Source organism: Tyto alba, unplaced genomic scaffold (assembly GCF_018691265.1).
Source record: "Tyto alba isolate M040663 unplaced genomic scaffold, T.alba_DEE_v4.0 Super-Scaffold_7, whole genome shotgun sequence".
NCBI lineage: Eukaryota > Metazoa > Chordata > Aves > Strigiformes > Tytonidae > Tyto > Tyto alba.
Window position 1 is genome coordinate 23603326 of NW_024881328.1, and position 22222 is coordinate 23625547.

Consider the following 22222-nt stretch of genomic DNA (forward strand, 5'->3'; position numbering starts at 1 on the left):
TTCCTTCACTCTGCCAAGATTGATCTTCCTCTTCCTGCTGATTTTGAGTGGGGCCTGTCATTATCTTACTCTGTCATTAGAGGCTACATTGGCCTGTGTATGTCAGTCTATTTGGACAGCAACTCTTTTGCTAGCAGTGTTCCCTACATTTATTAAAATCCCCGAAGGTAGTGTTGTGTTCCATTTCTGGTATAAAAGCCCTGAACCTTCTGCGCAGAAACAGAAATAGTGTGATATAACTATGACTTAATATTTCCAGATAATGGTCAATTATAGCTATTTAAATAAACACTGGCTGGATTTTCTTAGGAGCAAGAAAGTACAGAAACTGGAAGCCTAATTCTCATTTCATTTATTAAAAAAAAAAAAAAAATTCTCACAGAAGCTTTTTTTCTTTTTACTGTACATGTTTTTATTTTCCCAAAGTGCCATTTATTTCCAATATGAACACAGACGTCTTTTGAATCCCACTGTTATTTTGCAATAACATCTCACATGCAAGGGAGTAACATCTCATAAAAACAAGCTTTTTTAATCATTAAAGAAACTCTTGGTAACTTGATACTATTTTCCATGGGCCCAAATTTCATACTGACAGAAGCAAAGAAATCTCCAGCAGACCTACCTCTGAGCATGAGATTCAAGCTTTCTAAAATATTTTTGCTATTAAAATTAGGGTCAGTGACCTTTTTCCCATGGTATACTCACGTGTGATCCAGAACTGGGTTTGGTTTCATTAGGTTTCTTAATCTTTCTAAATTCTTCCCCATCTCCATACTTTCTAATTGTAGAATTCTAACTATCAGGTTTACACAGTGTGATCTATCATTTTTAAAGCATATTTTTAGCCTACTTTTTTACTTCAGTGAACTGGTGTAGCTTTGCTCATTTTATTAGACTAAATCAGTTTGCAACAGCTAAGGATTTAACATCTGAATTCTTTGTATCTCATTAGGGTTCATTTTATTTTTTGTTTTATCTGTCAGGATAATAGTGTGCCTTAGATTAAAAAAAAAGTGTAGATTTATATCACAGATACTTTCCACGATAAACTAAACAAAACATTTTTATATTAACTTAGTGTGCATATCTTGTTTACTCTGCTTTACAAATAATGTCTGACTAAATGTTGCTGGTCTTTTTGAAGACATATTTTTTTGTTTTCTGTTTAAGCTCATAAAATAAAATAAATCTTGACGTTTCTGTGAATGTGAAGATTCCTTCAAGGATGGGAATTGCTGATTAACTTTGTAAGATTTTTTTATCATTTAAAACTGGACTGTGCTGTGTTTGATAATTATTCAGTTCCAAAATAGCTGAGGAAAAAAAATACTGGTTTTCAGTATTGCTAACTGATCTTTTAGCTTATTTTTAATGAACAAAACTGGGACGTTTCACAGGTGGACAGAATAAAAATCAAAGTAAATATTGCACAACCAATTGTTTATGATTGTGTACAGGTTCTATAAAATGATTAAATAATATTCTGGTTATTAAGTGTAAACACTTCATGCTATGTACAAATTATTTGAAGAAAAAAATCAATTTTTGCACAATTAAGATAGTAAAATTTCATAGATGAAATACAAATTTTATTGAATTGAATCATGTAGCCTTTAAAGTGTATTTTAGTGTAGAAACAATAGCATTATCCATCACTGAATCCTCATCACAGTGCAATTTTCAGCCTGCCATTACCAGGTTAATATTTCTCACAACTTGGTTGTTTCATTGACTTTTAAGGAATTAGTGTGTTACAGTTGCTGTGTTTGTAGCTTATTAATGTCAGAAATATGTAATTGCAGTTGATGGGCTGCAGTAAATATTATTATTCTTAAGCTCTTCTATGTTTTAAAACTGCATTTGCTTTTCCAGGATGATGATGTTTAATGCTGGGGTTTTGTGTGTTGTACTTGCTAGAGCTAAAAATTAACTAGTTTAGTTTGAACTAGCTAGATTAAAACCTGCCCAATGGGCATTAAATTTAAAAAAAAAAAAAAAAAAGAAGATTTAGTGGCAGTCTGGACTGGCAGAGGAAGGTGTAGAGCAGGGGATCTCAGCTGCTCTCCACCAGAGTGGTGGCAACACAGTTGGGCCTTTGCTGTCACTCACCTTTCTTTAAAACACCTCTTGCTCCTAACTGCCGGCATTTTCTTCACATCTCAGCCTGAACACAAACCTGGCCTTGGGATAAACTGTCTGTAGCAAATTTTGTGGTTTTTTTTTAGTTTGGAATTGACCAAAAAGAATGTGAGTCTGTCTTTCACAAATAGCTCACCAGTGGCAAAAGTTCAGTGCTTCGAGCTTGGTGAGTTATTAGTCCTAGAAGGATAGTTGCCCACTGTTTGGGGGAGAAAAAATGTTTTAGAAGATCAAAACTGTGCACCATTATAATTTGTCTTTCTGTAGGGAAATTTGGCTTGATCTTACAATTATGTGCCTGCCGGCCATCCTGCAGAGCTGCACACCCCACTTCAGTGGTGCATTGCCGAGCTCCGTGGTGCATAGCCAGGGTTTCCTGTGCCCGGCAGAATTTATGGAGAGCTGACATTTAAAACCTGTGAAATGTACCCCCAAAAATGAATTAATTAATTCAACAGGGTGCTATGTTTTCAGCACATGAAACTTTGCCATGCCAGAATGGTACATTTATTCTCTTTCAAAATTCATGTCTGGAAATCAGAAGTAAATTCCGATGTTGATGCCACACTGTAGTTTAAAGATGAGATTAAAGAAAACGTGCAATGGCTGGCAGTGGATTTGGCCCATGCTTTCCATGGGGCTCCCTCTGGGTGTTGGTAGCAGGGCACATAGACCACTCACCCAGCTGTGCACAGCATCACCTCAAAACCCCACTGGGGAATGCTGGTTGCAGAGGTACGGGTCTCCCAGCACTCACGGCCAGCACCGGGGCTCGACGCCCTACCCCTGTGGGGTGCAAGCAGGTCCCTGGCCCCAGGGGCAGATGGCAGGGGGGTTGGGTACCTGACAGCCCCCAAGGCCCCCTTCAGCTCACGCATAGCTCCCACTTGTCTTCTCACACACAACCCAGTTAGCCTCATGTCCTGTGGCTGAGCAACATCATCATCTAGTGCACTGCTGGGCAGCAATGCACAAATTTCATTTTTCTTGAATTTTTAATTGGCAACCCTTACACACCTTGCAATCCTTCCTATTTTTTTTTCCTCTGCAATGTTTCACTTTTCCAGTCTCATTCTTGCAAATACAGATTACCCATGGTCTATCTGTTGCAATATATAACTCGTTCCTAGAAATAATGGATTTAATTAAGGAGGTGATCTGTTTCTGGATGCAAAACAGGAAAACATCTTTACATTTCTGCATATGTTTAGGTGTATTACAATGGCTACCATGGTGACACTTCTGAAACCTTTTTGGTGGGAAATGTGGATAATTCTGGTCAAAAGTTAGTGGAGGTTGCCAGGAAATGTAGAGATGAAGCAATTGCAGCTTGCAGACCAGGGGCTCCCTTCTCTGTAATTGGAAACACAATCAGGTAAGCCTTATATTGACAAGTAAAGGGAGGGCTGGCAAGTGGGACAAAGGTTATTGGTGGTTTGGTATAAAGCTGATGACATGTTTTATGATTCAAAACCATCATTTCAGTCTGATATCAGTATGTGAACTGCCAAGCTATAACGTTGTTCCTTGGGTAAGAGATTTTTTTTTTTTTTTTTTTTAAAGTGAATTATACCATGGTCAGCAAAGATAACTATAGAAAGAGGCAAAGATATTCCTAAGGTAGATTTAAATTAACAGATGTAATTTACGGTGGGGTTTTGCTTATTTTTTATTTGTGTGTGAAACTACATCACATCTGTCTAACAATGTAAGAAGGTTAGAAGCCATTGTTTTCGTTGTATAGCAATAACAAATGTTACAAAGGAATTAGTCAACATAAATAAGTCTCTTTGTTTAAAAAGTACAAAAATATTTAACTCGAGAGCTTCTGATCTTACAAAGAGCAGTGCTACAGGGAAAAAAGAGCTCACATTCAGAGATTTTTCCCTATTTTGCATCTCTTCTAGCCTTCATGTAAATGCAGTCATGACTATTCTTCTGCTGGCAGTTTTGAATAAAAATATGTCTTAGTTTTTTGAAGGTACCTATGGATTATTTTAAAATGTTTGCCAAAAAAAAAAAATAGACATATATCATATACATTTCATTAAGCAATACTTCTCTGGACTATTAATGGTCCCAACATGCTATTGAATACATTCTGATTACTTAAAAGCTGCAAGGCTTAGTCACCTTGAAAGGATGCTGCTTTTTTTTTTTTTTGTAAATCTTCAAATACTTTAAGGAAAAAAGAGAACGGCAAAATATCAGTTAGATGTATTTATAGCTTTAAAAATATTGTAACAGAGTCTGAATCAAACTTTAGTAAAACCTCTTTGGGTTATATCTGAGAAGCTTTTATTGAAGACTTTGTATAAAATTGTGTTTTTGACAGTTTTAAATTATAGGCTAACTAGCCTGGAGAAAAAGGATAGTGTCTTTCTGTTCTTTCATAGGAAATGTTGAATCAGACCCCTACTGGGAAAAGAAATTTAATGCATATCTCACTATCTTACTGTCCATGAATATAATAGAAGTGAATTCAAAATGTAGTTTTCTTTTTGCAAATGGGATGAGTCGATAGATGCACCTCATATTTTTGAACACCTAGGGTTCAACAAATTTACTGGTGGTGCTCTTGCATTTTAACAAAATTTATTCTTGAGTAGAAGGGGGCACAGAACACTGGATTCTTATTCAAGCATTCTATCGAGCTCTGCATTCATGGCTGTGTCTAAAGGGCATGTCAGCCTTTGATTCTCTCTGAGAGGTAATTATCCTTTTCCTGTCACAGAACAACAAATGATAGCTAACTACAGAGGCACATTTGCAGTAGTCACATTCATCAACTGCAGAAAAAAAATTCAATTTAATTGTGCAACACAGCTGCACATAGGCTTTTTGAGCATTTCTGTTGTTCTCCCTGTCTTGCTATTCCTCCCTCCAGATCTATTTTTTAAACTTTTTTTCTGGTTATTTTTTTCCCCTTTTTTGTCTCTTCTTCCATTTTTACTCTCTGTACTTTCTTGTTAAAGTAATTTTCCTTTGTGGCTCTCATTCTTTTTTCCCCATTGAAGGCTATGAATGTAGAAAATTATCACAATTACTCATATAATTGAGCCTCTTTGTAGCAAGTGCAACTCCAGTAGCCTTTCTCCATCATGAAAATGGTTTCATTATAGGGTTTTTCATATTCTCTGACACCATCTACACAGAGGAACAGGCGTGCAGATGAGATGTACTAGGAACAGGGTAGATCAGTAAGGTCACAGTAGGAATAATTAGCTCTGCTATGGAAAGAGCATCTAGGCCTTTTACTGCTACATAAATGTACTGTCCGTGGCTTTTAGTCACAAAAAAACTTACTAACAAATGGAGCTCCCGCCTACTACTTTGAAAAAAAGATTTGTATCAACACTACAATTTTCCATCATTAAGACTAATAACACAGAGCCTAGTATACATCAAGGGGAATAAAAAGAAAAATCTCACATTCAAGTGGCGGCTGGGTGCTGACCTTTGTTCCCTTTTTTTGTGTTCAACTTAACTCTTTACAAAAAAGAGCCACACGCCACACCAACATGCAGGTGAACTCCAGCTAGTGCTAGCAAAGCATGGCATTCAATTGGAAAATCTGATAAATCTCCATGCAGGATAATGCATTTCATTACAGATTCACTACATTAATTCTAGCTGTATTAAAAAAAAAAAAAAAAAAAAAAAAAGAAGAAGAAAAAGAACAGAATTGAATGTGACATTGGATTTTTGCTGTGTTGGTACAGAGGTCAGTTTACTTGCAAAGTGTAAATATATAGTCAGCGCCCCCTTTGAAAAGCAGATTAATCAAAGCTAGTAGCTGTTCAAAACTACATATGAAATAGCAGGTCATTAACTTTATTTCTCAAGATTTTATGGTGTCAATGATTTAAATGTGCTGATTTGTTTAGAACTACTTTAACACTGCCTCTGCTGAAAGATCGCCTTGGTTTGGTGAAGCTGTGTGTTTGGTTATTTGTCGTTTGACATCTGAATGCAGACAGACATATATAATACATACATAAATCAAAATCTTAAGTTTCAGGAGAGTTAGATATCATAAATACCTGAGAACAAGCACAAACAAGCTGAAAACATTTAGGCCCATCAGAATGGAAAGGCGTCTAGGTTTCTTTCATCAATATTTCTCTAAAGGTGTTCAAATGATATGCAGAACATATCTTAGGCACAAATAATCAGGATATTTCCTTTCTACAATAGGTTTGGGGATAATTATACCGCAGAGGTAAGTTTGCATTCAGTATTCTAACACAGTCTTTGTTATGGAAGCTCGAGAGCTAACACTGAGTATTTCCTGGGTAGCAGTTCCTTTTCCCATCAACTACAGGTTGCAAATAAAAGATTGCATGGATTCATGAGTTATTTTGCTTAGAAAAATGTGAATCTTTGCTAACCTGTTCTTATTGAAGGTGGTGGCAAAACTGTTGTTCAGCTCCAGTGGAAACAGAATTGGGCCCTATGTTCCATATTCTTCTACCATTTCTGACATTTTTCTTTCAGACAGATACAAATCTAGTTTGAAATCTACTTTTTAGACAGTGAGTTCAGGTACGTGGAAGTGTTGTGAGTGTAGAGAGCTAAAAAACATAAATGTGATATTGTTAAATAAACCAATTTCCAACTCCTAGGAAAAAATAGTAGTGATGAAAGTATTAATAAATGGTTTAAAATGTTTAACTCATAAGTATATGTTTTCATATTAATTTAGAACAATATAAAGCAGATTTTTTTTTTTAAATCTGTTTCTATCAGATTATGCACATTTAAACAATAAGTGGCTCAGGCAAAATAAGTCATTTTAATGTCATCTGTGATAGATTTTCCTTGACAGCTACTGTAAATTACAATTACACTGCTTCTCTCTGCACTTGAAAGTAAGCATTGCAATAAATTATCTTTTATTTCAATCCATCATGTCTGCTTTCAGAAACAGAGAACCTCAAATAAAAGTTCAGCATTATTGTAAGAAAAATACAGTAATTTGTGTTCCAGTTTGAAACTAAAATGTACCTTTCTTTCAAAAAACAATTGTTGGCTTTCAAAAATATTACTAATTATACCTCAACATTTATTGTCATTATAGGGAATCCCTGAACTTGTGCATTCCCTCAGTGTAGTATTACTATTTAAGAGAAAAATACTTTAATATTTTCCCTGTAGAATTTTGTAATTTTTCAAATTAGATAATAAGCTACTATTCAAAATATATATTTTTATCATGAGCAAGTCTAGTTCAGGCTGATGCAGTTTTCAAGAATTCAAAAAGTAAAAGAGCACATATGCCATTCAGTGGTCATTTTGCTAACAGTATATCTAAGAAAAACATGATTACTTCTATTTTAAAAAAAATATATATATATATGTTAATTTAGATCCCCCTAGTTAAGAAAACAATTATCATAGATCTGTTATCTCTCTCAGTGTTTCCCAAGAGTATTCACAGCCCAGAAGTGTAAGACAGATTTGTTCAGCAACTTCAGCCATTCTGCAAGACTGCTCCTCTGCAAGACTGTTTTTGATAAAGTTTCATGCCTGGGGAAAGAAACTGACAGTGCAGGAGAAGTGTCCCTATCTGGGAATTGGTTCACTGGGACCTTCAGCCTGGGTAGCAAAACTGTCTGTGCTGTCTTCTCTGATCAGCCAAATTCTTCTGTGCCACCAGAGAGAAGCAGTTGCTATCAATACTGAAAATGGGATTTGTTTCACTTTATTTCTTCTGTGAGGGCTTAGAATACTGGACCAGACCTGCCTTGAAGAAAAAGTGACAAAATTTGGTAAAAAGAGAAGATCCAGGTTTTGAGGGGAGGGTTGGAGGGGTTCCCCCCACGCCCTGCCCTGAAAAATGGGAGTTCTAGTCCTAAAACTGAATGGATTGTTTTTCCTCTGGAGCTGGGATGGCTGTTACCCTGCAGATGCTCCTAGAAGCTATCTGCACAGGGCCAGCCCCCTAAGGAAATTCTTTCAACCTGCTTTTCAGCTTCTTAGTGAGGGGCATTTATCACCCAAGAGCTCCTTCCAGGGGAGGCTCCAGAGTATCAGGGAGAATTTTGTAGAGAGTCGATCCTGCCTGTTGCTGCTTCATGGCAGTTTCCCTGTTGGGCTGCTGTCGGGACAGCAATGCATGTCTCCACACTCATCCCTCCTTTTGGAAAATTAGCTGTTGTCTGGCAACATGGGAAGAAGGATTCTCGGGAGGGAACTGACACCCAACTCTCCTCTCTCTGCCTACTCTCAGAAGCATGATACCACCATACGAGAGGCTCTGCCTATGGGTACAGCCTGGACCTCAGTGATATTCCTTTACTGGCTTGGTCACTGCCAGTCCATCCCAGCGCCAAACACTTTGCCTGGCTTTGCCATCAGCAAAAGAGGTGCAGCACTGCAGGTACTATTGACTCCTCAGCCACTGGAACACATGGCAGCAAAACATAAAACCAAGTACGGGGCTTGTTAAATGATTATGCTTTTAATCCTGCCCAATTCACCTCTGCCCAACCATGCAACATGGCTCAAAGAATAAAATGTGTGATGATAAGTGCTGTCAATGGATATTTTTAACAATGATTATTCTGAAGAACCTTTTTTTTCCCTCGATGCTGACAGTGTATGTGGCTCTGCTGCCCCAGCCTTTGCTCTGGGAGCGATTTGGCTGAGGCGCACCCCGCAGCCAAGGGGAACTGGCAGACTGGCCTATCGATGCCAGACAGCCCAGCTCAGCCATGCTGACTCCTTTCCCGCTTGCAATCAGGACTCCTTCAGCCGCCTGTCTGCAAGGAGCAGCGTGTGGAGCTGGGGCTGCAATCTTGTTAAGCTTGCCTTCCAGGGAAAGCTGGAAACAAAGGCCACCGCTGACAGATCCTGAGCTGGACAATGAGACAGCAGGACCAAAATGTTGAGCAGTTGTCAGCAGCAAATAGCAAACTTGTGCAAAAAATGTGCCACTCCATGGCACCCTGATTTTTTAATCAAATTCCACAGCTTGGGAATCCCGGAGGCTGGAGAGGCTGACCAAGATCAACAGTTCAATTCACTCGCTCTTCTCCCAGCTGTTTCAGAGTCCTGCCAGCATTTACAGCCAGTATGTACATTTAAAGGCTTACCTTTGCAATTTGTAATTGGGGTTAGTAGCTTTGTTTTTTTATGAAAGCTGGGTGTTTTACTGGAACTCCACAAGGGTGTAAGAGCTCACTAGGATTTTTTAAATACTCCAAAGTAGAGCTAGTAGTTCCGGCATGAAATTCCCCATAAGGTGCTTCTGAAGCACATTCAGATACTAAAACCAGATTGAACATGACTGAGTTTCATAACCCGCAGCTTATTTTCTCCACAGGTTTTCTCATGTGTCACTTCAGGTTCATTGACCATGTTACATTTTATGTAAAGAATACCCAAGCTCTGTATGTAGACATTATTAAGTGGGAAGGAGGAGAGACACAGGCATCTGTCAGTGCAGATGTCAAAGCCCTGCGAGCTCCAAGGTCCCCTATTTTGATCACAGACAGTAACCACTGAAGTACCGATGCCAGCAAGAGTTGTTTTCAAGCTGTTTGGCAAGAAAGTGGCAGAATTCACCATTGAAACGCACCAGAACTACTTCTTTGACCTGCATGAGGACAGGATACTGTCTTGGCACTGCCTTCTGTGTGCCCCAGTGCTTCGTGTGGCCGGTGCCCAGCACGCAGCAGCGGCTGCCACCGTCACTGCCACCCTCCTGGGCAGCAGCTGGGTGCTGGGGCGAGAGCTTCCCCTGCCCGCAGGCGAGCATGTAGCCGTGGTGCTCAGAAGAATAGCTGTACAGAAAAAAGCTTTCTGTCTTGTTACAGAAATACAAGGCATCTCAAAAAAGGACCGTGCTCTTTCAGTGGTCAGGGTTGCCATGTAAGGACATCAGCAGAGCTGAATAGCTGGTGGAATTGTTTGTGCTTTTGCAAAAAGACTTGCAGAAGAAGGTGAAAGAAAAGCTTATCACATGTTGCATGGACGGCTTCTCCCCTCTCTCTTCAGAGAATCACTTCACTCATATGGGAATCATTATCTGCATTGCTCTGGGCTTGGTCACTGGAGATCTTCCATTTTCCTTTGTGGGTTTTTTCTGAGCAATCTGGTTTTCTAACTCCTCACTACTCCCCATGCTTCTTCCTTGGCCTTCAGCATCGTCATAGCCAGCAGGCCAAGGCTCTAACCCAGATGTGGGTAATGTAATAGAAAGGCAGGGGATAAAGTCTTTTCCATCTCTAGTAGGACTTTTCGCTGCATAAACCTTCATGATTTTTTTTCCACATGAATGATGTAGGAGGTCAAAGGCTTGACTTTGAATACAACCAAATGAAGCCCAACTTCTAGCCTTATTGGTAACCCTCTTTGCCAGTACTTAGGAGTTTGGGGGTAGCTAAACTTGAAATCTCCATTCTTCTCCAGAGTTAATGAAAGAAATGTGATGAGTCTTTGTATCAGGGCAATGGGTAGATAAAAGCTGATATACAAATCCTGTTAAAATGTGCTCTTAAGGTCTGAACACTGCAGCATTATTAACCGTTGACCCAGCTCTCCTCTCTCATTGCTGTTTCAGCTGTGGTGGAGCACCATGTCCCTCAATTGCAGTGGCATTACATTCTGGGATGGTGACCCACAGGCACTGGAGCCAGCACTGCAGGTCTGTGAAGCCTGGTGTGCAAAGGGATTTACTGCGTACAGCAAGCTGAGGCCACTTTGCAGCTGAATAAGAGTCTCTCCATGGGGTTTAGCATGCTTTAAGTGAGAGCTTACACCTTTATTTGAGCTTCTTAACTTTTCCTGATTTTCCACCTGTAGTCAAACTCTGAGAAAGCATTTGTTAGGGATGTAAATACAGGCAAAGCTGACGTTTTTAACTGCCTACCTTGGTTTAAAATGAACAAATTAAGCTTCTAATGTTGTAGGCAAAATCTTTTCAGGCTAAGTGTCTTCTTGTCTTGCTCCTGCTTGATTTTAGAAATTGTGTGGGGATGATATGCAGGGACAGGGGTAGCTTCCTCATTACTTCTAATCCAACTCCAGGTCCTCCCAAATCTCCGCACATTTCTGTTTCGGATGTGAGCAGTCCTGGCTGAGCTGCCTCAAGTCACCCCCTCCGCCACTGCCTGAGTAAGGGCAGAGCCTGAGAGTGGAGCCTGCAGGCACAGGGTGGCCCCGCAGCTGGAGGACTGCATATCTCCAGATCCTCCGGTTTTTAGGGATCGGGGTAGGAATTTACTTTCCTGACATGGGTAGGGATTGGTGCCCAGCCATGTTCCTGCAGGCAGCTCTCAGAGACGCTCCTCCCTGAGGCAGGCCATGAAGGCAGGACAGATCTCCCAGGCAGAACTGAAACACCGTAATTGTTATGATTTGGTTTTGCTACTGTGGTGATGGGTGCATTAAAAATACATTGTTAATTAGCGTGAACAAATTTGCTGGATTTTCAGTACATTTTGGTACTGAATGTTTGCAGTATTCTGAAAGGGAAGGGGTAGGGCTTGCAGCTCTCCCTGTCAGCAGCAGGACCCTCTTGCCCTGCAGAAGACCCAGTGCAGGGTGGTGGGTACAGTGGCCCAGCACGGGCTCTGTGCCTGGGGAGGACTCAGCAGAGGCTGCGGTTTGGTGATGTACTGGGGCCTCGGCTGCACGACTTGTCTGCCATTTAGCTGTCCCATGTTAAAATGAGTTCCCAGTGTGCTGATGGAAAGGGTTACCCTCCATCAGACAGGGAGACAGCACACTCCCATCTTGCTTAGACAGCAGGGCTGGCACAGGAGCTACCAGCCTCTGCTGGCAGGCGTGTTAACTCTGAAACCTAACAATGGCTCACCAGTGCTAGCTCCGATGGCTGCTGTCTTTTGGAGCAGGCGCAAAGTGGTGGCCCTGGTGCTGGGGCACGGGTGAAAGCCTGCGGGAGCCAGGGCGATGCTGCTGCCGCTGGCAGGAGGCGGTGGTCAGGGCTCGCTCCCTCAAGGTGTCCTCTTTGCCCCCAGCAGCTCTGTGGCACAGCAGGGCAGCTTCCAGGTCTGCCCCTTCTTCGTCGGCCACGGCATCGGGTCGTACTTCCACGGGCACCCCGAGGTGTGGCACCACGGTAAGTGGCCCCCACCAGCCGGACCCGCCTCCCCCCGCGCTGGCTCCGCCGCCGGCGATGAAATGACTCCACGGGGGACAGAGGGAGGGCGGTGAAACGAGCAGAGCTCCCCCCTGTCCCCCCCGCGCGCGCTGCCGGTCTCGGCGGGGGTGCCGGGGGGGGCTTTCCATGCTGGGAAGCTAGCGGGCACCCTCGGCCTTCGTTTTCTGAGGGTCGCGCGGGTATTTTTTGAGGACAAATTGCTCGTTTAACAGAGTCGTCGGGGCAGCTTAAGCCCCACGGACCGCCTCCCCCTCCCCACTCCGGGCAGCCGCCGTTTCCCGCGTGTCCGTATCCCACCCGCGCCCGAGCCACACAAGAAAAGTTTGTTACGGGGCAAGGAAAAATCTCTGAAACGCTAAAGCCCCCGCGGAGCCGGCCTGGAAGGAGCCGCCGTCGGGGCGGTCCCGCCGCAGCGGGGGTGGCCCCGCTGTCGGCGGGTGCTCCGGTTCATAACGGGGACCGGCGTGCGCGGTACCTGCGAGCCAAAACCGGGTTTAAACCAAGTGCTGGTTGCGTTACTACAAGGGGGGGGGGGGGGGGGGGGGGGGGGCGGAAAATCCCAAACATCCACAAACGCGTTTTTATTTTCTTTTGTAGCCAATGACAGTGATTTGTTAATGGAAGAGGGAATGGCGTTCACAATAGGTTAGTAACTCTCTGCTATGGTTTTCTTTAAAAAAGCACACACCGATCAGCCCAGATCCTTTCCATTTTTTTATTGGGGTATAAAAATATCCATGTAGATAGAGAGATGTCGGCGACACTGGCCCCTTAGGAAGGAGATTGAAATACCATTTTTTAAAAAATGCATTAAGGAACCGATTGGGTGAAGTAGCTTCCAAATGGATAAGATTTAGCAAATGAATGTTTATTCTAAATCTTATGAAATGGCATAATTGACGCGTATTTTTGGCGAGGCGGAGACTCTGCCGGCGCACTTGGGCGGTGGGGGCTGAGAAGGATGCGGTTGTGTCCCCGAAGCCGTGGCTGACCAGCGAGCAGCCCGGTGGCTCCGGTGTCACCCGGGGCCGGGGCCGGGGCCGGGGCCGGGGCCGGGGCCGGGGCGGCGGGAGGCAGCCAGAGCCAGAGCCAGAGCCTCGCCCCGCAGCCTCAACGTGCTAAATACCGATCATGGCGAGCTGAGGAGGGAAAGCCCTCTTTCTCACTGCGTGGCTAAATGGCGCGGCAATTAGAAGGAAATAAGAAAATTGTTGTTTTGCCGATTTAATGAACATTTTAAGCCTGTTTAAAAAATTCCAATATTTAAAACTATCCGCTGTTTGTAAGTGCTGTTGGTGCTTTGGTTATTATCCACGGGGTCTTAATTAAAGCTTGATTAAAATTCCCCGCTTTTACAAAAGGGGAATGGGCAACTTCCCACCTTGATATATTGTCTTCTTCTTTAGTTCACATTTTAGTGTTGCAAGAGAGTGCCGGCCCAGGGAGAACAGGACATGTGTGGAAGGGGAGCTACCTGCTGGGACACCCCCCCTTCTTGCTTGCTTCACAGTCTGCATGAGAGTGGAACTAACTTTAGAATACATTTTGTTTTTCTTGCTGCAGAGCCAATAATAATGGAAGGATCCCCCGAATTTAAGATTCTGAAGGATAAATGGACTGCAATTTCTGTAGACAATAAAAGGTGCCTGATTTTATTTTTTGATCTTTCCTAAGCTGCGGAACTGATCACTGACAGCCTGGAAAAGAAAAAAAAAAAAAAAAAAAAAAAAAAAAAAGGTGAGTTTTGCAGGAATGGTGAATGCATTTGCCCTCTAATAACTACTAAATGTGCATTTCAGATCAGCGCAGTTTGAACATACCATTGTGATTACCTCTGAGGGAGCAGAAATCCTCTCTAAACTGGTGGAAGAAGCCTAAGGATGGAGCAAGGAGCGGATGGACTTGCTGTACTTCTGGGATTTCCAGTTTCACTCGGGACAGAGGCAGTTTCTGTAATTTCTGTGGGGAATGGGTGCGGCATAAATCACTGCAGGGGACAGAAAAAGCAGCTTGAGGGATCGGCTCTGGATATAGTCTTTTCTGTGTGTTACCTGGTGAGTATTTAATAAAAGAACCTTGGTTTGTTTGTGACCCTGGAAGCATCCATGCACAGCCTGCAAGTGCAAAGGCTTTGGGTTATTTGAGGTGAGGGGCAGGGAGCAGGTCCCCTCTGTCCCAAATCCTATGTGGGACAAACACCTATCAGATGACATGGTGCCTGTGCAGCTGAGAGGACAGAGGAACATAGTATTTTCCCTTTATAGCAGAGCTATGGAGTCCGTTTGTCTTCACTGCGATTAGCACAGTGCTGTTTCCCAGGCTGTAACTTCTACTAGGATGGAAAAAAGTTTCCCGAGGGTGGCAGGCAGAGGCAGCAGCCTCTTCCCCCTCAGCCCTCCCATCAGCAGTCCCCCCCTTCCTGCCTCAGCTAATTTCTCTTTGCACAGCACAAAAAGTGATTAAAAATGAGATAGTGAAGCGCGCTTCTCTGGAGATCAATAATTGCCCTTCCTGAAGAATTAGCCGGTTTGGGGTAATCACTGCTCTGCAGTGCCCGTGTTAGTTAAAGGAGAGGCACTCTGCAGGTTAAGCGTTTAACCGAAACAGAGGAGTTTGCAGTCTGGAGGATGAGCCCCGGCTCCTTCCCAGAGTTTGGAGCTGATGGTCCTCATGAGCTGCGGGTCCCACTCGGGCCCGTGCTCGCTGCGGTCCTGTCGCGGGCCTGCCGAGTGTGGAGGGTTTGATTTGCAATTAGCCGATTGCTGACCGCCCCGTCGGGCTGGGCGCGTCACGCCTTCCTCCGTGGAGGCTTCTGGAGCAGGACGCGGTGCCGTGAAGCGCGGGGTAGCCTTGGAGAGAAGCGAGTGACATCCAGAAGTGCCCCAGACCCGCGGCAGCAGCAGTGCGGTTTTGGTACAAATAATTTGCCCTTAATTGTAGGCAGATGCGGTCCTGTGCCGAGGGCTGCGCATGCAGGCGGCCGGGACTGCTCAGCACCGGCTCTCTCAGTGGTTCAGGGCAGAAGTAAGCCGCTTACTTACAGCTTTACTCTGCTGTTTGTTTTCACTCGAGTACAGCGAGCTGTCAGCTCTAATAGTTTCTAACAGCATCTTTTCAAAAAGCAGGACCCCCCCCGGAACACGGCTAGCACCGCGGGGCAGCGGCTCAGCTCCGTCCTCCCCGAGAGGAGCATGGAAAGCCTTAAAACCTGTAAAAACAAACGGTGCAGCGAGCAAGTTTACAAATGCACAGAGGTTAAACAGCGCGCTGCGGCCGCGGGAGGCGAGGGAGATCCCAGCACTGCCCGGTGCTGCCCCTCCCGCCCCCCCCCCCCCCCCCCGAGGGGCTCTGGGGTTCCGGGGTCCCGCCAGTGGCGCCTCCGGGGGGGGGGGGGGTTGGCCGCGCCGGGAGCCCCTGGGTGGCACCGCAGGTTGTTACGGTTCCCCCCGTCCCCTGCCCCTCCGCCGGGCCGACTCTGCTTACCGCGGCGTGGGGTCAGGCGGGAACGGGGCAGCCGGGAGCAGGGACACCCCCTCCCGCAGCCTGGCGTAAGGGGCACGCTGGCAGCTCCTGGTAGACGCTGTTTGCTCGGAAGTCCCCCCGGTGACTGGGATGGGACCGCGGGTTTTAGCGGCTGCCGGGGAGCGGTGGCGGCCGGGCGCTGGCACTGATGCCGCCCGTTGGTAATCCTAATTATGAACGAGCCTAAAGAGACGCCTCGGCTGTGCGGGGCCAGGCAGCGCCTCGTACAAGCCCTTCACGCAGGAGGTCTTGCCGGGCACACACGATGAGAGACCCGACGGGGCGATCGCCCCCGCGGGGTCGGGGCGGCCCCTCCGCGCCCGCCGAAACCCGCGCTGCCCCGGGACCGGCGCTGCCCAGAGGGGCGGCCCCGGCGGCCCCGCTCAGGGCGTGAGCAGAACCGCGGGGTTTTGGCGTTGCCGGCCGGACTGCGGTTCTCCCCAGGGCTGCTTGCGCCCGGCCGAGCGGAGGAGGTGGCGGCGGAGCCGGCGAGCACGGAGCAGCCTCCCCCGCCCCGCAGCCGCGGGGCTGGAAGGGGACGAAGGGCCCGGAGCTGCCGGGGAGCCCCATCCCCTCCTCGGACAAGCGCGCAGACCCGCCTCGGGTGGTCACTTACATCGCCGGGGGGGCAGAGCCGGCTGCTGAAGTCCGTGTGGGGAGACACCGCTACTGCCCCTTCCCGCGCCAAGCCGCCGCGATTTTGTGAAAATGAACTTTGCGCATCACGAGAGAAAAAAAAAAAAAAAAAAGGAAGGAGGGGGTAAGAGGAAGGAGGAAGTAAAATAGGCGTTAGGAAATAGGCAATTAAAACCAACAGAGCCACTAATGAAACTTAAAAAAAAAAAAAAAAAAAAAAAAACAGGAGCAGAGGGGCTCGGTCTTGTCAGCTTTGAGCAGCCATGAGCCGGTGGCTGCCAGGCCCGGCGCTGCCCGCGGAGCCCCAGCCCCGCTGCCGGCGGCGGAGGTCGGCGCTCGGACCGGTAACGGCATCTGCGCTGCGAGTTGTTTTGAATGTTCACTTTTATTGGTGTTCTCCCTTTGCCAAAATGCGCTTGATTACATAGATGTGGTGCCGTGCTAACTGCGCACCCTAGACAGCTTAGGTGTAACCGGGAAAGTTCAGCCCAGGCCAGATCAAATCCCAGGCTGTTTAACGCTGGAAGGCTGCATGTTGCTATTAGTGTTAAATATATGGCTAATTATGCGTATGAAAATTAAACATCAGTGTTATGCTAATGGGGCCGCCTTCAGCTGTGGATCAGAGCACTTGAGACTAGCATTTAATCAAATGAATCAGTAACTAATACATCTGCACGTGTGAACTTTCACAAGATCATTTTCCTGTTACAGTCACACCGCTGAATTATGAAAGAAATAATTATCAACACTTTCTAATTATCTAACAAAGTAATTTGGGATTCATCGTGGGCTTTCTGGGGAGGATCTCCCAAGTCCCACCTCATTTACCGCTCACGCACGCGGAAGTTTTCATTTTAAGCTCAAATGCGCCGTTTGGCCCGTTCAGGGCGAGTTTTGTTTCGTTGATTTTTTTTTTTCCACCCCCCCTCCGCTTTAAGAACAATAACGCCGATAACCGGGCGGCACGCTCCGGAGGCGCAGGCGGCGCTGGGACCCGCGGGCCGGAGCGGAGAGCCCCTGCGCGCCCGCGGAGTGTGCGCGGCCGGGCAGCCGCGGGCCGCCCGCTTTGTCCGCGGGTCCCGCCGCCGGAACGGAGCGGGGCGGGGAGCGGGACCCCCGCGGCGGGTCAGCACCCCCGCAGCCCGGCGGAGCGCGGCTGCCGTCCCCTCCGCGCCGCCTGCGCGGCGAGGGGCGGAGGAGAAGGGCGGAGGGAGGCGCGCTACCTCCCGCCGAGCTGCGGCTCGGCGCCCTCCGTCGCCGGCGGCGGGAGCAAGCGGCCCGCGATGGGAGCGGGGGGGCCCAGGCGGCCCCTCGGCCGGCCGGGGGGCGGTGGCGGGGTGCGGAGAGCGGGCCCGGGGTGCGGGCCCGGGGTGCGGGGCCGGCGGGGCGTGCGGCCGGCGGTCGGGGACGCGCGGCGCTGCCAGCCCGGCTCTCCGCGCTCACCGGGGTCCGGGCGAGCCCCGAGCGCCTTGGACCAATCCAAAGCGATTATGCAAGACGGCGGACCAATCAGCTCCGCCAGCTCATGAATATTCATAGACTTGGCTGAGTCAAAGCTTTTAGGCGAGTTTGTGTAGATGTACAGCATCATGCTTAGACTTTTCAAAGAGACAAACTCCATTTTCTTATGAATGGAAAGTGAAAAACCCTGTTCCGCTTAAATTGGGTTCTTTCCTGTCCTGAGAAACACAACAGACCCCAAAAAGGCAAGCTGAAGAGAGAACACACACACAGACCAAGCGACAAGAAATGACCATGACTACCATGCCAGAGAGTCTAAATAGCCCCGTCTCAGGGAAGGCTGTCTTTATGGAGTTTGGGCCGCCCAGCCAGCAAATGTCTCCTTCTCCCATGTCCCACGGACACTATTCCATGCACTGTTTACACTCCGCGGGCCACTCTCAGCCTGACAGCTCGTACAGCACAGCTTCGTCCTTCTCCCGACCGCTGGGCTACCCCTATGTCAACTCGGTCAGCAGCCACTCGACCAACCCCTACATCAGTTCAGTGCAGTCCTACCCCAACAGCTCCAGCCTGACTCAGACCCGGTTAGAGGAGACAGGTAGGTGCACTCGGCTTTGGGGAGGGGGGGAGGGGGGGGAGGGAAGGCAAGGAGGGAGGGAGGGTGCTTGTATAAAAAAAAAAAAAAATCTGTCGGGGGGGGAAAAATTAAATTAAATTACAAAATATTAGACAGGAGAGGCTGAGGATCACAGGGGAGCAGTACACAGAGCACACAATGCCTGGCTGGAAAAGAAATCAACCCAGATGTGCACGTATTAGTCTTCGTAATTATTTATTGCGTAGCTCTATAAACAATGTATGCAATTAAGGGTAATTAAACCTAAACTGCAGCCTGTAAAAATAGCAAACTTTCTCTGGGAAGAAGCCTGGGCTGCCATAATCGCCCAGAGCCTTTGTTAGCGTTACTCGAGCTTCACTTTTCTTCCTTCTCATTATTGTTATTGTTGATGTTGCTGCTGTTATTGTTACTACTGCTGCTGCTGCTATTGCTGTTGCTGCTATTACTACTATTGCTGCTATTATTATTATTTATTCTGCATGGTTTGTTGTTTGTAGGGGCCGAATCGGAGAAAAGCACTGTGGTAGAAGGAGGGGAAGTTCGCTTTAATGGAAAAGGGAAAAAAATACGCAAACCCAGGACTATTTATTCCAGTTTGCAGCTGCAGGCTTTGAACAGGAGGTTCCAGCAAACTCAGTACCTGGCTCTCCCCGAAAGAGCCGAGCTCGCAGCGTCTCTGGGACTCACCCAGACCCAGGTACAGCTCCAGCTGAGCCGGCCCTTCTCCTGTGTCCTCTCCCTGTCCCCACCGCCAGCGTGGGAGACCCCACGCGTGATGCAGACGGGTCACAGCCGCGGGCAACGGGGCCCAGTGCGACGCCCGCGGGGGCCTCCGCGGCACCGGCTGCGCCTCTGCGGTGGGGCGGGCGGAGGCGGGGGGTGTCTTACCGGGTGGTTTGGCATCACGAAATGGCAGCGGGCACAGCAGCCACGGGGGGGGGATAAGGGGGAGAAGCTGGGGGGGGGCGCCGGGTGTGGGGGGTCCGTCGGAACCCGGGGGTGGGAGGTGAAGGATGCTGGACCGTAGCGAGGGATGCTGAGCCCTGCCCCGTTCCCGTTTGCAGGTGAAGATTTGGTTTCAGAACAAGCGCTCCAAATTCAAGAAGCTGATGAAGCAAGGAGGGGCCGCCCTGGAGAGCAGTGCCTTGACCAACGGCAGGGCTCTCTCGGGCAGCTCGCCACCGGTGCCCCCGGTGTGGAATACCACCTCCGCCTCCGGTAAGGCCTCGTCGGGGACCCCGGGCACCTACATCCCCAGCTACACGTCGTGGTATCCTTCGGCCCACCAAGAAGCTATGCAGCAGCCGCAGCTGATGTGATTATAAATCTGTTTTCCCCTACTGCAAGCACTATCGGTCCCGAAAAGAATTGAAATTATTACGGGGAAAACAAACAAACAAACAAACAAACAAACACACACACACACACACACACAAAACAACAAAAAAAAATAGATAAAATAAAAGGAAAGGGATAAAAAAAAGAAAAAAAAAAAAAAAGAGGGGAGAGATGAGAGTGAGAGAGGAAAGCCACAAAAGACACCCAAGCGAACAAACAAGCAGGAGGTCTCTTGCCCAGCCGGCGGGCGGGCGCGGCGCGGCGCGGAGCGGGGCAGCGCAGGTGCGGTGCGGGCCGGCTCCCAGCGCGGCAGCTGCCGGGGCGGCCCCGGGCGCCGCGCAACAGCCTGGGAGCAGCGGCCGCGGCTGTGTGGGACAATCGGAAAAAGATGTTTGGGGGGGGGGAAGCCCTCTCCTCTGTCCTGTCTGTCTGTCTGTGTCTGTTGAAATGTAGGTCATTGATTTACTACCCCGATCTGACGGTCTCTTCGATTGCAAGGGGGAAGGAAGCTGTAGAATTTCCAGAGCTTCTTTCCCTCGACATTTTCTGTACTTTTCACTCTCCATCTGTATATTTTTTGTTGTTGTTAAAAGGGGAAGACAGGGGTTTTATTTATTGATTTAAATTACCACTATGAGAGTGCTAGAAACGAAACGGACAATCCGGCTTGCTGAGTGCACTGCTCGGACGCACGGTTTGCTTTCAACAAAACCATGCACGGCCCCCCGGCCCCGGCCCCCCCGAGAAATCACTACAGGAGAAGGATGCGATTTTTAACTTTTACAGTAACTTTTATACTTCGCTGGTGTGGAGAGGTTTGGCCCGAATAGATTTGCATTTCTCGCGTATTTAACAAAGGAAATAAACGCACATCATTGTTTGCTACTCCGGAGTGGAATCGCAGCAGCTGCCGAGCGCTTTGCCGCGGTGAGGCGAGGCGCGGAGGACGGAACGAGAGCCCCGAGGGCGGCGGCGGGGGCCGGGGGGGGGGGGACCCGGCGGGCGGGCGGCCGCACCCGCGCAGCTCCGCGCAGCCCCGGCGAGGCTTCCCCGCGGAAAGCCGGCCCGAAGTCGAAATGCACAAACCGACGTGCAGGAGCTACTCACTGTACATATCTTATTCTTAATTATTATTATTATTGTTCTGTAAACATGTTGCACAAATTTAGCCTTTTTTAATTATTATTAATTATTATTATTTCCGTTCTGTTTCGTGTGGCTGTAAAACATGATGCTTTGTGTACTGAGATCTTGACATTTTACTTGTGAAATTCGGAAGATGTGATAAACTGAGCTCGGCTGTGTTTAGTGTTCTATATGTCAAAGTTTAGTTTTATATTGAGAATGTTAACTTATTGCTTTGTATCTGGGAAAGGAAAGGAAAAAAATCACACAAATCTTTGTACATAAGTTATAAAGTTTCTTTGAGACAGTAAAACTATGGTTTGGAAAAAGAGACACGCGTGCTCCCTGTCTCGAAGCGGGGCCGGGAGCGGGGCACGAACCCAGCTGCGCGCTCCGCGCTCCGCGGCGGGCCGGCGGTGGCCGTGACCGGGAGGCGAGGCGGGGGAGGGGGCGACGCGCCCCGGGCCGGGCGGTCTGTCCCCGGGGCGCCCGGGCGGGTCCCGCCATCCCGCGCCGGACGCCGCGATGGGTCGCGGGATCCTCGGGGACGGCGGAGGACCCGGCAACAGCTCCCGGGCCAGGAGGGGGACGCGGGTGGTCCGGGACAGCCCCGGCCTCCGCCACTGCAGCCAGGCCGGTTCGACGGCAGAGCCGTCCCGCTGCCGCGGCGGCTATCCCGACGCCGGGCTCAGCCGTGCCCGCTCCCCGGGGCGGCCCGGCGCCGGCACAGCCCGCAGCCGCTGCCAGGGGCCGAGCGCTGCTGAGCGGCGGGGAACCGGGAGCGGCGGGGCTTGTCAGGCTAGGCTGTGCGCGGCTCTCCGCGCAGGTTCCGCGGGGGAGCGGGCGTGCGGTCCCGCGGGAGCAGTGTTTACCCGCCCCGAGGTACGCGCCCGCTCCCCAGGGCGCGGAGCCGGCGCGCAGCCGCTGCGCGGCAGCGCAGCATCCGCCCGGGCGCTAACACGCGGTGTGCCGGCTCCGGGCCGCAAAATACTTCCCAGCTCGTATTTCCCGCGGTGCCACGACCCGAGCCCGGTTCCCGGCAGCCCGAAGCCCCGAGCGGAGGGCGAACGGGAGTGGGGCGGCCCCGCCGCGCCCTGGCCCCGCGCAGCTCCCGCGGAGGCTGCAGCCGGGGGCCAAACGCCTTTGACCGGACAGGAACGGGGCGGTCAAGCAGCTCGGAGCTCTTTAAAGATATATTAGCTTCTCCTAATTCAATAACGTCTTGCTAACAGTTCAAATAGAGA

At 48.3% G+C, this 22222-nt stretch overlaps 2 protein-coding genes across 2 annotated transcripts in view; both read left to right on the plus strand.

Moving 5' to 3' along the window:
• METAP1D (methionyl aminopeptidase type 1D, mitochondrial) overlaps positions 1-14362 on the plus strand; it is a 51487-nt gene extending 37125 nt beyond the window's left edge. The window contains exons 6-10 of the mRNA XM_042784446.1: positions 3354-3517; positions 12132-12229; positions 12869-12916; positions 13835-13913; positions 14071-14362. Of these exons, the coding sequence (XP_042640380.1) occupies positions 3354-3517; positions 12132-12229; positions 12869-12916; positions 13835-13913; positions 14071-14149 (468 nt within the window). The 3' untranslated portion in view covers positions 14150-14362. The remainder of the gene's footprint in view (positions 1-3353; positions 3518-12131; positions 12230-12868; positions 12917-13834; positions 13914-14070) is intronic.
• Positions 14363-17885: 3523 nt separating this feature from the next.
• On the plus strand, positions 17886-21307 carry DLX1 (distal-less homeobox 1). The gene is made up of 3 exons (XM_032989739.2): positions 17886-18494; positions 19013-19212; positions 19580-21307. Exons 1-3 carry the CDS (start codon positions 18182-18184, stop codon positions 19832-19834), a joined length of 768 nt encoding a protein of 255 aa, XP_032845630.1. The 5' UTR covers positions 17886-18181; the 3' UTR covers positions 19835-21307.
• The last annotated feature ends 915 nt before the right edge of the window (positions 21308-22222 follow it).

What these genes read in the sequence shown, in the direction of transcription:
- DLX1 (XM_032989739.2), top strand. Translation starts at nt 18,182, where the DNA reads ATGACCATGACTACCATGCCAGAGAGTCTAAATAGCCCCGTCTCAGGG. An exon ending in GACCCGGTTAGAGGAGACAG is followed by an intron (nt 18,495 to 19,012) that starts GTAGGTGCACTC and finishes TGTTGTTTGTAG; the next exon opens with GGGCCGAATCGGAGAAAAGC. An exon ending in TGGGACTCACCCAGACCCAG is followed by an intron (nt 19,213 to 19,579) that starts GTACAGCTCCAG and finishes TCCCGTTTGCAG; the next exon opens with GTGAAGATTTGGTTTCAGAA.